Source organism: Nuphar pumila, chromosome 8 (assembly GCF_984573655.1).
Source record: "Nuphar pumila chromosome 8, dmNupPumi1.hap1.1, whole genome shotgun sequence".
Classification (NCBI taxonomy): domain Eukaryota; kingdom Viridiplantae; phylum Streptophyta; class Magnoliopsida; order Nymphaeales; family Nymphaeaceae; genus Nuphar; species Nuphar pumila.
Window position 1 is genome coordinate 15,887,921 of NC_143256.1, and position 13,674 is coordinate 15,901,594.

Below are 13,674 nucleotides of genomic sequence, written 5' to 3' on the forward strand. Positions count from 1 at the left end.
CATACTTTTATTATCTCCCTTTCTGCCCCTCTTAAAACATATTGGCATCAATGCACTCTTAAAAAGTGTTTGCCATGTAGAACATTTGTCGGTCGAACAAGCAAAGCGACAAATGTTCTGGATATAAGAATCTTGAGTGAGAGACAAATGTTTTGGACTTTTGCATCCCCTCAATTAAATTGAGCACAGAACACACATGATAGGTGAATCAAATGCGGGACAACACCTCAGCAGGGAGTGTGGTGTCCCTCCAAGAGATTCTTCGGTGAATCAAACACCCCCTTAACATGATTGCACATCCACAAAATCATTTTTCGAGTTGCTGGTCCATAATAATTCTACATCCACACACAAGGGCTAGTACCAAGATCTAATCAGTCACCAGCAAGGCACAATCTAATCGGTCAAACCCACCATTAGGTGTAAAAAAACTAATAAAAATATGTAAGTGTGCACAAGTCTCTTTGAGTTTGAGATTAAAGGAGCAGCTAACAACCATGACTATATGACACTAGCCAATCACACGACAGCATTGCATGGGGCCCACAACTACAAAGTTTAGACCCCACGTGAAATGTTGTCATGTGTTTGCCTGTGTCAAATAGCCATGGCACTTAGCCATTCTTTGAAATACTGCTCTAACAACTTATGAAATTGGGATCCTCAAAGGATTTTTAGCTTGACCCCCTTGCCAAAAAGCCTTGCATTTTTGGCAGTTTTAAAGATTTTAGATCCACGGATTTGAGATCTCTCATTTTAGTAATTGGAGGATTTGGCATGAGTTACCAATGGGGCTCGGCGTGGTTGGTAAGAGCTATCAGTGTACGTCTCCTTGTGGTGGGATGTTGCAGGTTAAAAAACCTTAGTGGTACATTGAACAATAACTGGTGGGGTTATGCCTAACCCCATCTTGCCTTTCTAAAAAAAAGGATTTGGCATCTGTCTAATTTGACTTCAATCCAGAGATCTGTAACAAACCAAACTCATCCCTATTGAAAAGTGGATTTTTTTTTTTATAATTGTGGAAACTCTACCCAGAGATCCGGAGCCTTACAGATATAACACAATCCAAACCACAAGGGATCTTACATTAACCCAACAATCGACTAATTAACTTTATTCATCAATAATTAAAGTTTAAAAACATAATCAAATAAATGTCCTTAATTATAGAGCCACACTGTCCCAAACAAAATATCAGAAAGTAGTCATGAAGCCTCATAAGCCCCATATAGTAGATGTCCTCATCATTGGGCTTCAGGACCTATGAAAAACATAAAGAGCACAGGGTCAAAATTAAAGATCCTGTGTACGAATTTTTCTAAAGATACAAATAGGCAAGAGAAGTATAAATCAATTCATATAACATTTTTAGAGGAACATGACTACAACTATCTCATAATCCAAACAACCAATCATGCATTTAATAACAATTAGCATGCAACAACAATATCTCACATGAAATGAAAATAGGTAAAGGTGCATAAACTAATTTCAGAATAGTAAATATGCATGATATCAATGCACATGCATGAATAGCTTATTAAATTCTTGTCAGAGTTTTCTTTTGTATGCATGTCGCTATTAAATGTACACAATTTTAGTTTCACTTTTCATTAAAACCTACGGATATGAAAAAATGGGCACAACAATTCCCGAAGTTCAAGATATCCTAGTTATAGCTTAACACATAATTTGTGTTTTATTAATGGGTTTCAGATTTGGCCCTCGACCGATATCAAAAATCAATGTCATACATCAGAACATTAGAAATCAACATTTAATGTCGGAACACCAGGAAAATCAACATCTACTGATATCACTTTCTTGGTATACCAATAATAACTATGTCTGCACACCACCCTCAGGCAAAGTGACAGAAACTCCCTAAATCGTGGCTGAGAGGTGAACCACCATATCATATTTAGGAGCACAATCGCACACAGAGTTTTAGTATCCTTACGGTTCTCCAAAACCGCCATCTAGGATTCCCATAATGTAAAAGGAACATTCAAGAAGAAACATTAATTACACTATTTTATCTTTTTTATCTTTTATCAAAAGACATTCTTTTCAAAAGATTTATTTTACAAATCAACATGCAAAATACAACATGTGACCTTGGCCCGTTACAAAATTTAACAGTGCAATTAATTCAGAAATCAATAGTTTCAAATGGATTTTTGCAATGCATAGAATAAACTTAGAGCAACACCTGCTCATGGTCCACATGGCCTACAGTGGATCACATCTGACCACTGGTGCATCTTATGCAAAGTGAACATGTGATCACATAATTATCCAAACATGTTCACAAATGCACATTCATTCACACACAATACGAATGTGCATGAATAAACAATTTACATATGCATATGAACACATGCTTTCAATATACATTTTTATTTTCATGATTCATCTCATGCATAATATACAGACGTACACATGATCATGCTGATGCAACAACAATGTAATTTCAGAATTCACGTGTTCACTATATGCATATTTAAGCCAACACAAAACTCAAGTTCATGAGCATATGTAAACAACCACATCTTTACCAAATTCGAGTATGCTCGGGTTACCAATCAAAACATACTGAGCCCGAAGGTATGTTAATCATACACGGCATAACACTAAGACCTCATTGGCAATCGGTTAGGCTTAGGCAAAACCATCACAGCCTCAACCGATAACCATATGCAGTCTCATATTAATTTCTCCACGTATGTGGTGTCGCTTTACGACACAACCATATAAAAATTTTGTGACATTTTTTGATACAAGAACAGTCACATAAAAGCATGCATAATCAGTCACATAACATATTTTTAGTAATATTCATAAGGCATGACAATCCTGTAAAAGTGTGCATAACAGTCATATAGAAGCACACATTATGTAACGTTTTATAAAGCATGAACAGTCTTATCATGACATACATGAACAATCACATGATTATGTATTTAACCAGTCCGATAATTTGTCATGTAACCAGCTGAAAATCAACTATATGACAGGCTGAAATTTTTGTTATGAAACAGGCCATAAACTGACTATATAATAGGTTGAAATTTTTATTATGTAACAGGCCATAAATTGGCTATATGACAGGCTGAAAATATGTCATATATCAGGCCAAGAATTCGGTAATGTACATGCAAAAAATCAACTATATAATAGGCCAAAAAAAATCAGACTTACTACAGTTCATGTGGCAGCAACAAAACAAGCCATATTCAATCTAACAGTGGCAGCATACCTGATCTTAACTTAGAGTTCAAGATAAAACTTTAAAGGTTGTTTTGATGCTGGCCTAAATGGCAGCATCAAACAAAGTTGGATATGGGTCCTAGACGATGATAATCGACTGGGCTAAAACCCACTGACATTAGCTCCATTTCATCATTTTTTTTGTTTGAGTCTATCCCAGCTGACTGCAGTCAGCTGGAGTGTAACACATGAGATCTGCTCAGCTGACTACAGTCAGTTGGGCTTGACAGGCTTAGAAACTGCTCAGCCGACTACAGTTGGCTGGGCATGACAGATTATAAAATATGATCAGCCAACTGTAGTTGGTTGGGCACAGAAGTGTTTGAATTATACTTAGTCGACTGCAGTTGGTTGGGCATATTAGTGTCTCGTATTATTTTTTGAACCCTGCTCAGCTAACAACACTTGGATAAGCCTGTGTACTAGAGAAACTGCTCAGCCGACTTTTGTCAGCTAGGTTGTTCACAGTTCATAAAAAAAATGAAATAAATTTGAAAATCAATCCTAAAACCATAATTTACGAAATTTGGGTTTTGGTGACATAATGTAAAACATGAACAGTCTTATATAATGCATTAAACAATTATATTAGTATGTTATATGACCAGTCTGAACACTTATCATGCCACAGGCCGAGAACTGATCATGTACAGACCAAGAACCAGCCATATAATAGACCAATATCTTAATCATGTAACAGACCAAAAATCTAGTTATGTAACATGCTGAAAATCTATCGCATAACAGGCCAAAAAAAAAAAAACAATCATTGACATCCGTAGATCCGGACCAAATTTGCACGTTTATGAGGCTTGTCAGATCTGTCCACCATTACAACAGGCAGATCTATCCACATTTGTCCATACACATGGTAGGACAGATTTATCCTTGTGAACAGTGGAACAAATCTAACTATATGCACCGAAAATCGAAACAGCATGCATAGGCTAAAAGAATAAAATTTATGGATGGTTATAATATATATATATATATATATATATATTATAACCATATATATATATATATTATAACCATATATATATATATATATATATATATAACTAATGTAATGTTATCTATCAATCTCTCTATATATATATATACCTAGTAAAATCATATTCTCATTTTTTTCTTCTTTTTTCATTCCACCAAAAACATTACATAAACCTCATCTGTGCTATTTCTCTGCATTTGAATCAAGAAGGAAGCCTGTACCTTTTTTTGAAGCTCAAAAGAGACCAGGAGAAAGATCGAATGATCGGAAAGAAAAAGAGCCTTCTTCTCCTTCTTCTTTTCTTCTTATTTTTTCTTCTCTTTCTTTCTCTCCCACGGTTTCTCTCTCTCTCTCTCTCTTTGTTTCTTCTTTCTTTCTTTTTCAAGTTTTATATCAGAGGGGGCCTCTAGAGGGTGACGCCCCTCTAGGGCTTCCTCACATGGACAAGAGATAGAATTTTCCATATGGGATTCTATCTCCAACCTCCTTTCCTAATCTTTCTAGATTTTTTTTGTTGACTTTTCCAACTCCTTCCTCTTTCTAATTACTTACTTTTTTTTTAAAGCAACCAAAGGGGCTCTTATAGAGACCCCACTATTTGGTAACTACCATATCTAACTGAAATTTCAAATTAATTAATTTTTAATAATTAATTAATTAATTAATTAATTAATTAATTAATAATTAATAATTATTCAAAAAATCTAGAGGGTGTCTTATCCCTCTAGGAGTCTTTTTAACCTTAAATTTTCTTAAATTAAACCTTTATACTAAATTTAAAGCTTTGATTTCGTTGGACCTAGATTTTGGATCTGAATTTGGATCCAAGATCCAAATCCATATTCAATATTCATATGGATCTTGAATTGAATTAGATCCTAATTAATATAGGTCTTCGACTGAGTCTAGATCTATATTAATTTGGATCATGCGGATCGGATCTAGTCTGATCCAACCTGAACCCGATCCTATCGAGATGGGCACTTTTTTAAAAAATGTAATTTTTGGGCGAACTATAGTTCGAATTCAGGAAAATAAAATATCATTGAATTCAATATTTCAAGGTGCATCCAATGATGTATAACTTGAATTTTGCCTCCGATTTTCACATGAATTTAACTCAAATTTTGCTTAAATTTTACTTGATTTTAAAGGTAAAAAATAAAAGTTTTTATCATATCTTGTTTAGCTCGTTCAGGTCTTGTCAATGAGACTTGAGCCAAACCCAAACTCAATTGACACCACCTAAAATTGAGGATTTATCAATTTTTCTGCAACACAACCAAAATCTTTGAATTTGACTGTGTAAAAACACACGATATTACATCCCTACCTTCTTAAAAGAATTTCATTCACAAAATTAGAACGTACTGAATAGGTGTGGGTAGTGCTCATGCATATCGACCTTGGGCTCCCAAGTGCACTCGTCCAATCTGTGATGTTGCCAACACACCTTCACGAATAGAATCGTCCTACTGTGCAGTGTCCTCTCCTGGCGATCCACAATTTTTATCAGCTTCTCCTATGTCATCAAGTCAGGTTGTACATCAACCGCCTCATAGTGGATCACATGTGAGGGGTCAGTCACATACTTCTTCAAGATCGAGACGTGAAAGACATTATGAATCTAAGAAAACTAAGGGAGAAGTGTCACACGGTATGCGGTCTACCCAACACTCTCAAGGATCTCTAAGGGTCCAACATATTGAGGACTCAACTTCCCCTTCTTCCCGAACCGGAAGACACTCTTCGTGGGCGAGATCTGTACAAACACGTGGTCACCCATGGCAAAGTTGAGCGTCCTACGCCGTTGATTGGCATAGCTCTTCTGCCTGCTTTGTGCTGCGACCAACCTCTGTCGGATCAACCGTACCTGGTCTGAGTAGTGCTTGATGGCCTCTGGTGACTCCACTGCTCTCACTCCAACCTTATTTCAGCACACTGGGGATCTACATGGTCTGCCATACAGAGCTTCGTATGAGGCCATACCAATGCTGGCAGGGTAACTATTGTTGTATGAAAACTCTACAAGCTTTACAGCCTATCTCACTCTCCTGCCCAATCTAACGCGCATGCTCTAAGCATATCCTCTAGTGTTTGTATCATGCGCTTTGTCTGACCATCAGTTTGTGGGTGAAAAGTCGTGTTGAACTTCAATGTGGCACCAAGGGCCTTCTACAACTGGTGCCAAAAACGAGACATAAAATGAGGGTATCGATCTGACATGATCGAATATGGCACCCCGTGAAGCCAGACTATCTCATCCACATAGAGGTCTGCTAGACTCTCCAAGCTTTGACTGATCCTGATCGGTAGAAAGTGGGCACTCTTCGTTAACATGTTCACTATCACCTAGATGGCATCGTGTTGACAATGGGTCCACGGCAACCCTATGATGAAGTCCATTAAGTTGTCATCCCACTTTCACTCTGGAATGTTTAATGACTGAGGAAGTCCACCAGGTCTCTAATGCTTGATCTTCACCTACTGGTAGGTAGACACCGAGACACAAACTCTGCTACGTCCTGCTTTATCTTGTTCCACCAATACATCCGTTGGAGGTCCATGAACATCTTAGTAGAACTTGGGTGAACAAAATACCTCGACCGGTATGCCTCACTCATCAGCTCCTCCTGCAGTGCCTTTGGAACCCACCATCTGTCTTTGAACATGATGGTTTCATCCTCCTCACGACAAAACTATGCATCATGCTTCTGGGCACTCATGCACAACCTCTCAAACTCTAGATCGATTGACTGAAGCTCCTCAATGTGGTCTATAATCTTAGGTTACGCCTGCATCCCCGCATAAAGGATGCATCCAGAATCATCTGCAAATGGTTGTCATCTCACAAACTCTTTGATCATATCCCAAATATGCCCTATTAAGCTAAGTATCATGACTAAAGCCTTCTGCTAAGTGTGTCTGCCACTACATTTGCCTTACCAGGGTGGTAGGTGATGGAGAACTTGTAGTCCTTCGGGAACTCCAAACACTTGTGTTGCCTCAAATTAAAATCACATTGTGTGAATATGTACTTGAGGCTCTTATGATCAGAGAGGACCTTAAACTATTTCGCATACATGTAGTGACACAAGATCTTCAGTGCAAAGACAATTTCCGCTAACTCCAAGTCATACGTGGGGTAATTCTTCTCATGCACCTTTAGTTGTCGAGAAGCGTACGCGATCACCTTTCTGTGCTGCATCAAGACACAGTCCAGTCCGGTCCCTGAAGCATCATTGTACACAATGAATCTACCTGTCCCAAAAGGTAAAGTTAATATTGGGGCCGTGGTTAACCTCCTCTTCAGCTTCTGAAAGCTCTCCTCACATCAAGGTGACCAAACCAACTTTATCTTCTTCTATAAAAGTCGAGTCATTGGAGCCGCTATACGAGAGAAGTTCTCAATGAATTGACAGTAGTAGCTCACCAATCCCAAGAAACTCTTGATCTCTAAAATTGTCTTCGGTTGCTTCCAAGACAACATTGCCTCCACCTTGGCTGGATTGACCTCAATGCCCTTCTTAGAGATCACGTGGCTGAAAAACATCACCCTGTGGAGCCAAAACTCACACTTCAAGAACTGAACATAAAGTTGATGTTCTCTCGGTGTCTGCAACACAATCCACAGATGCTCTCAGTGCTCCTCCACGCTCTCAGAGTAGATAAGAATGCCATCGGTGAATATAATGACAAAAGAATCCAACCATAAACTGAAGACCCGATTCATCAGGTCCATGAATGTTGCAGGGGCATTGGTAAGTCTAAAAGACATCACCAAAAACTTATAGTCCCCGTATCTGGACCTGAATGTGGTCTTTAGAACATCCTCTGCCCTGATTCACAACTGATGGTACCCGAAACAAAGATCTATCTTACAGAACCAGCTCCTTCTTCAACTCAACCAGCTCTGCAAGTGCCATGTGATACGGTATTCAGGAAACTGGTGTCATGCCAGGCATTAGCTCGATTAAGAACTTGATCTTCCTGTGAGGTAGCAAACCTGGCAAGTCCTCGGGAAAGACGTTCAAAAACTCATGAACCGCGTCCAACTGCTCCAAATGTGTCACCTAACTGTCTGTCGCAGACACACTGGCCAAGAACACCATACAACCTTGCTTATGGTACTTGGAGATCTTCAATGTCGAGACAATCTTCACCTCGCTCGTTGATCAAATCGCCTAAAACACCAATACAGACAAATCAGGGCGCTCTAACGGAACCTCATTTCTCCAACACTAAAGAGTAGCATTGTATTTAGACAACCAGTCTATACCCAAAATGACATCATAGAAAGTCATGTTCAGTATGATCAGGTCAGCAAACAACTCATGCCCCTCGATGATAACTCAGACTGTAGGAAAATATTTCTCGCAAGAAGAAGATGTACCCATCGGAGACATCACGTAAAAAGCCTTCTCGAGGCTAGATGTAACAAGATCAAGCAAACTCGCAAAGGAGGAGGATAAAAAGAATGGGTAGCACCCAAATCAAACATCACACGAGCATAGTGTTCAAAGACTACGAAAATACCTTCGAGCAGGTCATTTTGATTACCCTGTGTGGTAGTTGTTGCAGCGTACACTCTCCTGTTGGTCCTCTGTTGCGCCTATTGTTGAGGCCTATGTTGCTACTATTGTTGTCCTCCATGAGTCGTTGGCTTGTTCGGACAATAGATAACGATATGTTCGAGCTGTTGGCACTAGTAGCAGACTCCCTTAAAGAGTGGACAAGAGCCCTAATGATGACTCTTGTTGCACCTTTGACACATGAACAAAGTCTTCCCCTATTGCTTCCTTTGTTGGGGTCGACCCTTCTGATGCCCTTGTTGTGTACTCTGCCTCTTTACCTTACCCCCTGCCACCCACAGGTGGGTTCTTCCTCGCTTCGCCACTGGTGATGCCCTGGTTACCCCCCACTCTTCTGTGATTCATCCTTGAACCTCTTCCACTCCTCATTCAAGATGGATGCAGACTTGATCACATCACTGAATATAGTAGGACAACTCGTCATCACACGAACCTGGAGTTCGTCTTTCAGCCCACGAACATACTTCGTTGCCCTTGCCTTATCATTAGTAAAAAGGTTCAAGTAGTAGCGCTCCAAACTCCTGAATTTGGTGGTATAGTTCACCAAACTCATGTTCCCCTGAACAAACCCCAAAAAATATTGCTACATACGTTCTCGTGCATAAGCAGGGAACTAAGCATCTAAGAAATTCTCATTGAAAGTCACTCAAGGAATTACCTCCACTCTGTCGTATTTCACTCATCACAGGGTGTCCCACAATTTCTTGGCATCACCCTTCAATTGGAACATGCCAAAATTAGTCTGCCTATCCTCAGGCACAGGCAGGATACAAAACGCCCTTTTAGTCTCCTCAACCCAACTCTCAACTGCCTCTGGGTCGGCCTTCACTGAGAAGGTTGGAGATTCAACCTAAGAAACTTCTTGAACATCACCACGGTGGGGTTTGGAGTGACCTCGGCAAGATAGACACACATGATCTGTTGCGCCACCTGTGCCTGGACGTATGTGGTCACTATCATTGTCAAGGTGTTCAGGGCATTCAACATGAAGTCCCTTTGCTCCTGTCAATCAGCGGGAGCACCAGAAGTCAAAGCTCGGGAGCGGGTATACATCTAAAACATGAAAAATAGTTAAAAAATTTGCACCCTTATCAAACCTACCCCCTTAGGATTGATCCCCTCAACAATCATAATTGCATATTCACATCAAATTCCTAATTCACATAAAAAGGAATTAAATTAAGCCATTCTCACAGTCTATCATATGAAATTTAAATAAATTGATATTAGTAAAAAAAAATACCAGGTAGCCCTTACTAGTGATGGAGACTGCTCTAGAATACAAGTCATGACTTTCTGATAAAATTTGGTATGGCTTGATTATCAAAAGAAAATTCTGGTACACAAAAATGATTAAAATATAATATTTTATGGTCGACTCTGATACCAAACCTGTAGCGACCCCAACTCATCCCTATTGAAAAGTAATTTTTTTTTAAAGCAATCAAAGGGACTCTTTTAGAGACCTCACTATTTGGTAACTACCATATATAACTAAAATTTGGAATTAATTAATTAATTAATAATTAATAAATATCTAGAAAATTTCATAGAGTGCCTTATCCATCTTGGAGTCTTTTTAACCTTAAATTTCCTTAAATTAAACCTTTATACCGAATTGAAAGCTTTAATTTCGTTGGACCTAGATTTTAGATCTGGGTCCAGATCCAAGATGCAAATTCATATCCAATATTTATATGGATCTTGAACTGGATCAGATCCTAATTAATATGGGTTTTGGATTGAGTTCAAATCCATATTAACTTGGATCATACAGATTGGATTTAGTTTGATCCAATCTGGAGCCGGTCCCATCGAGACAGACCCTTTTTTAAAAAATATGATTTTCGAGCAGACCATAGCCTGAGTTCAAAAAAATAAAATATAGTTGAATTCAACATTTTGAGGTACATCTAATGATGTATAACTTGAATTTTGCTCAAATTTTGCTTGATTTTAAAGGTCAAAAATAAAAGTTTTTATCATATCTTGTTTGGCTCATTTAGGTCTTATCAATGACCCATGGGTCAAACCCAAACTCAATTGACGCTACCTAAAATCGAGGATTTATCGATTTTTTTATGGCACTTAGCCAAAACCTCAAATATCTCTAAATTTAATACACGATATTACAAGATCTCGGCACTCAAGCACACCCTCATAATTGTTAGGGAAAAGTAATATGTTTGACTCTATATAATTAGGGGTGTCAACGGGTTGGGTTTACTTCGACCAAACCCTATAGGGTTCGGGTTTGGTGACAAAAAAGAATACCCGATTAAGAATCATGTCCCGACTTGAAGAACCGATTAATATATGGACCCGAGTATAGTTTGTGAAATTTTATACCAGACCCAAGCTTGACTCAAGCTTTGATTAAGACCATAAATTTTCAATGTAAAAATGATAAAAAATTATTATTTTATCAGGTATGATCTGGGTCTGGTTCATGTAGTTCTTATTGGATCTAGGTATGATTTATCTTATAGTAGGCTCGATTAGACCTGGGTCTAGACCCGGTATCCTACCCAAAAATCTGATCCAAGTTTGGTTCCACCTAGGTCGAACCAAAGCCGACCTATTGACACCCTTACATACAATGTCGTAAGCTTAAAGTAAAAACAACCACGATCTAACATTAATGTAAAAGGCTGACATGATTCCTGAATGAGTAGATGCATCATTACGAAGGGCAATATAAGATGGGGAAAGCATTTGACCCTCTAATTGGAACTCACAGGAGAAGGTTGGTTTGAGCAAATGTATTCAACATGGTCGAATTCGTAAGAATGAACACTTAGATCATATTTTTTTATGTAAAAATATTATTTTTTGAAGGTTGAAAGTTTGGTACATTGTAGGCCGTTGATTTTTTAACACTGAAAAAATCTCACATGCATGTTATAATAACATGTTTCAAAGGTCCTTTTCTACTAAACTAAACATGTAGATCGTGTCAAATGTGCAAAAAATAATAAAAATATTACAGTTTTTCACTGAGGGGTTCCTTACCCACGAGGGATAGCAAATATTGTCCCATAAAACGGTCCTGGTTTTTTTGTGAGCAAACTTTCTTGGATGACATCCAATCACTAAAGTGTCATAGTGAGTTTCCACTTTCTCAGTAGGATAGAGTGTGCGCTTAATTGTTGGGTAGTTCTGGGGTAGGACCTTGTCTCTGTGTGCTGGAACAGGTCGCTAAGGACAAATTTCACCATTGTGCGCTTAAAAAGTGACTATTTAGAAAATATTTAAAAAATTTTAATGTTTAATTCTTTAGGATAATGACGGCATCTATTTTACAATTTAACAATATTTTAATCTAAACTTTATTTTCTAATGACAATAAAACCCGTATCGAAGACCAGGTCGCTTAATGGGCTCGGCCCACTGCGATATAAGACCCTCAAAGATTAAGACACAACCACCCTATTTTGTAGATTCTGATCGGGTGCAATCACATGTCACAAAATTTGTGCATTATGCACTTGACTGCCCTCCATCAGGCCCTGGGCCCCACAACTGACAGGCTATCCTCAAGATGGAGGGTGATCAGGTGCTTAATGTTGGTGCAATTATATTGTATCTGATATTTTCATTGTTTTTATGTCCCCCGTACACCTGACGCCCGAACCGGATAAGCAATTCAAATCTTGTGCAGGCCCCTGTCAATTCCTCTGAGTTTCGATCTCGCGACCCTATCGTTGAAGTAAACTTTTCAGTTCAAACTTGATAACTGACAAAATCAATATGCTTCCCAGAAAGTGAATCAACTCACCATGTCAACCAGCCATTAGAATAATTTGGCAATCAAATACTTAAATTGTAAACCATTTTAGATCTCGAATAATTTGGCAATCAAGTACTTAAATTGTAAACCATTTTAGATCTCTCTCTCTCTCTCTTGTAGGGGAGCAATTCTCGTGGTCAAATATGAGGTCTCGCCCTTGCTTGCGGATACTTGATCGCGTTTTTCTCTCCCAGAACTATTTCACGCAGTTCCAGATGTCACTGCTTGTCTGCTGCCATGGACCATGTCCGATCATGGACAAATGACTGTTTCGTGGGGCGCAGGCTTCAAGGCATGTCGTAGGTTCTTCTTTGATGAATGGTGGCTTCGGGTGCCAGACTTTCAGCAGTTGGTAGGTCAATCGTGGGCTCAACCTGCTACGGGATCTTGGGTGGCCATCCGCATCCATGTTAAGCTTCTTCGTCTTCGAAAACGTATTAAGGAATGGCTAAGTTTTAATAACCTGAACAAGTTTAGGTTCATCGGCCAGTGGGAAGCTGAGCTCTCCGATTTGGCCCAACGTTAGGTCGATCTTGTTGGTGTACCGAAGGGTCAAGTGCTTCAATTGCAGGAGCGTATCGTCGTACTCTCTACTCTCGTTGCAGAATGGAGAGCACGAGATGAGCTTAGATGGAAGTTGAGGGCTAGAGTTGCATGGTTGGCTAATAGCGATGATAATACACAATTTTTTCATATGAACGCATCAAATAAATACAGTAAGAACTGTATACTCTCGATCGAGATCGATGGATGCCAGTTTGGTCTGCACAATTGCCTGCCAGCTATTACTTCTTATTTCTCCAGGTTGTATTCGGCCGACTTAGGCGTCAGGGGGGTCATCGGCGATATGGGCTATAAGCAGTTGGCGGCAAACCAATTTGTTTCTTTGCAGGTTAGATTCACTGAAGTGGAGATTTCGAATGCTATTAGCGAACTATCGGGATGGAAGGCACCAGGCCTTAATGGTTTTCACATTGACTTCTTTAAAGCATTTTGGTCAACTGTAAAAACTTACCTGCTCCACT

At 39.0% G+C, this 13,674-nt stretch overlaps 1 protein-coding gene across 1 annotated transcript in view; it reads left to right on the top strand.

The window, feature by feature from the left end:
* The first annotated feature begins 11,561 nt into the window (after positions 1-11,561).
* The window catches only part of LOC149829673 (actin-interacting protein 1-2-like), a 64,465-nt gene continuing 62,352 nt past the window's right edge, over positions 11,562-13,674 (top strand). The window contains exon 1 of the mRNA XM_090015236.1: positions 11,562-11,605. Within this exon, the coding sequence (XP_089871362.1) occupies positions 11,562-11,605 (44 nt within the window). The remainder of the gene's footprint in view (positions 11,606-13,674) is intronic.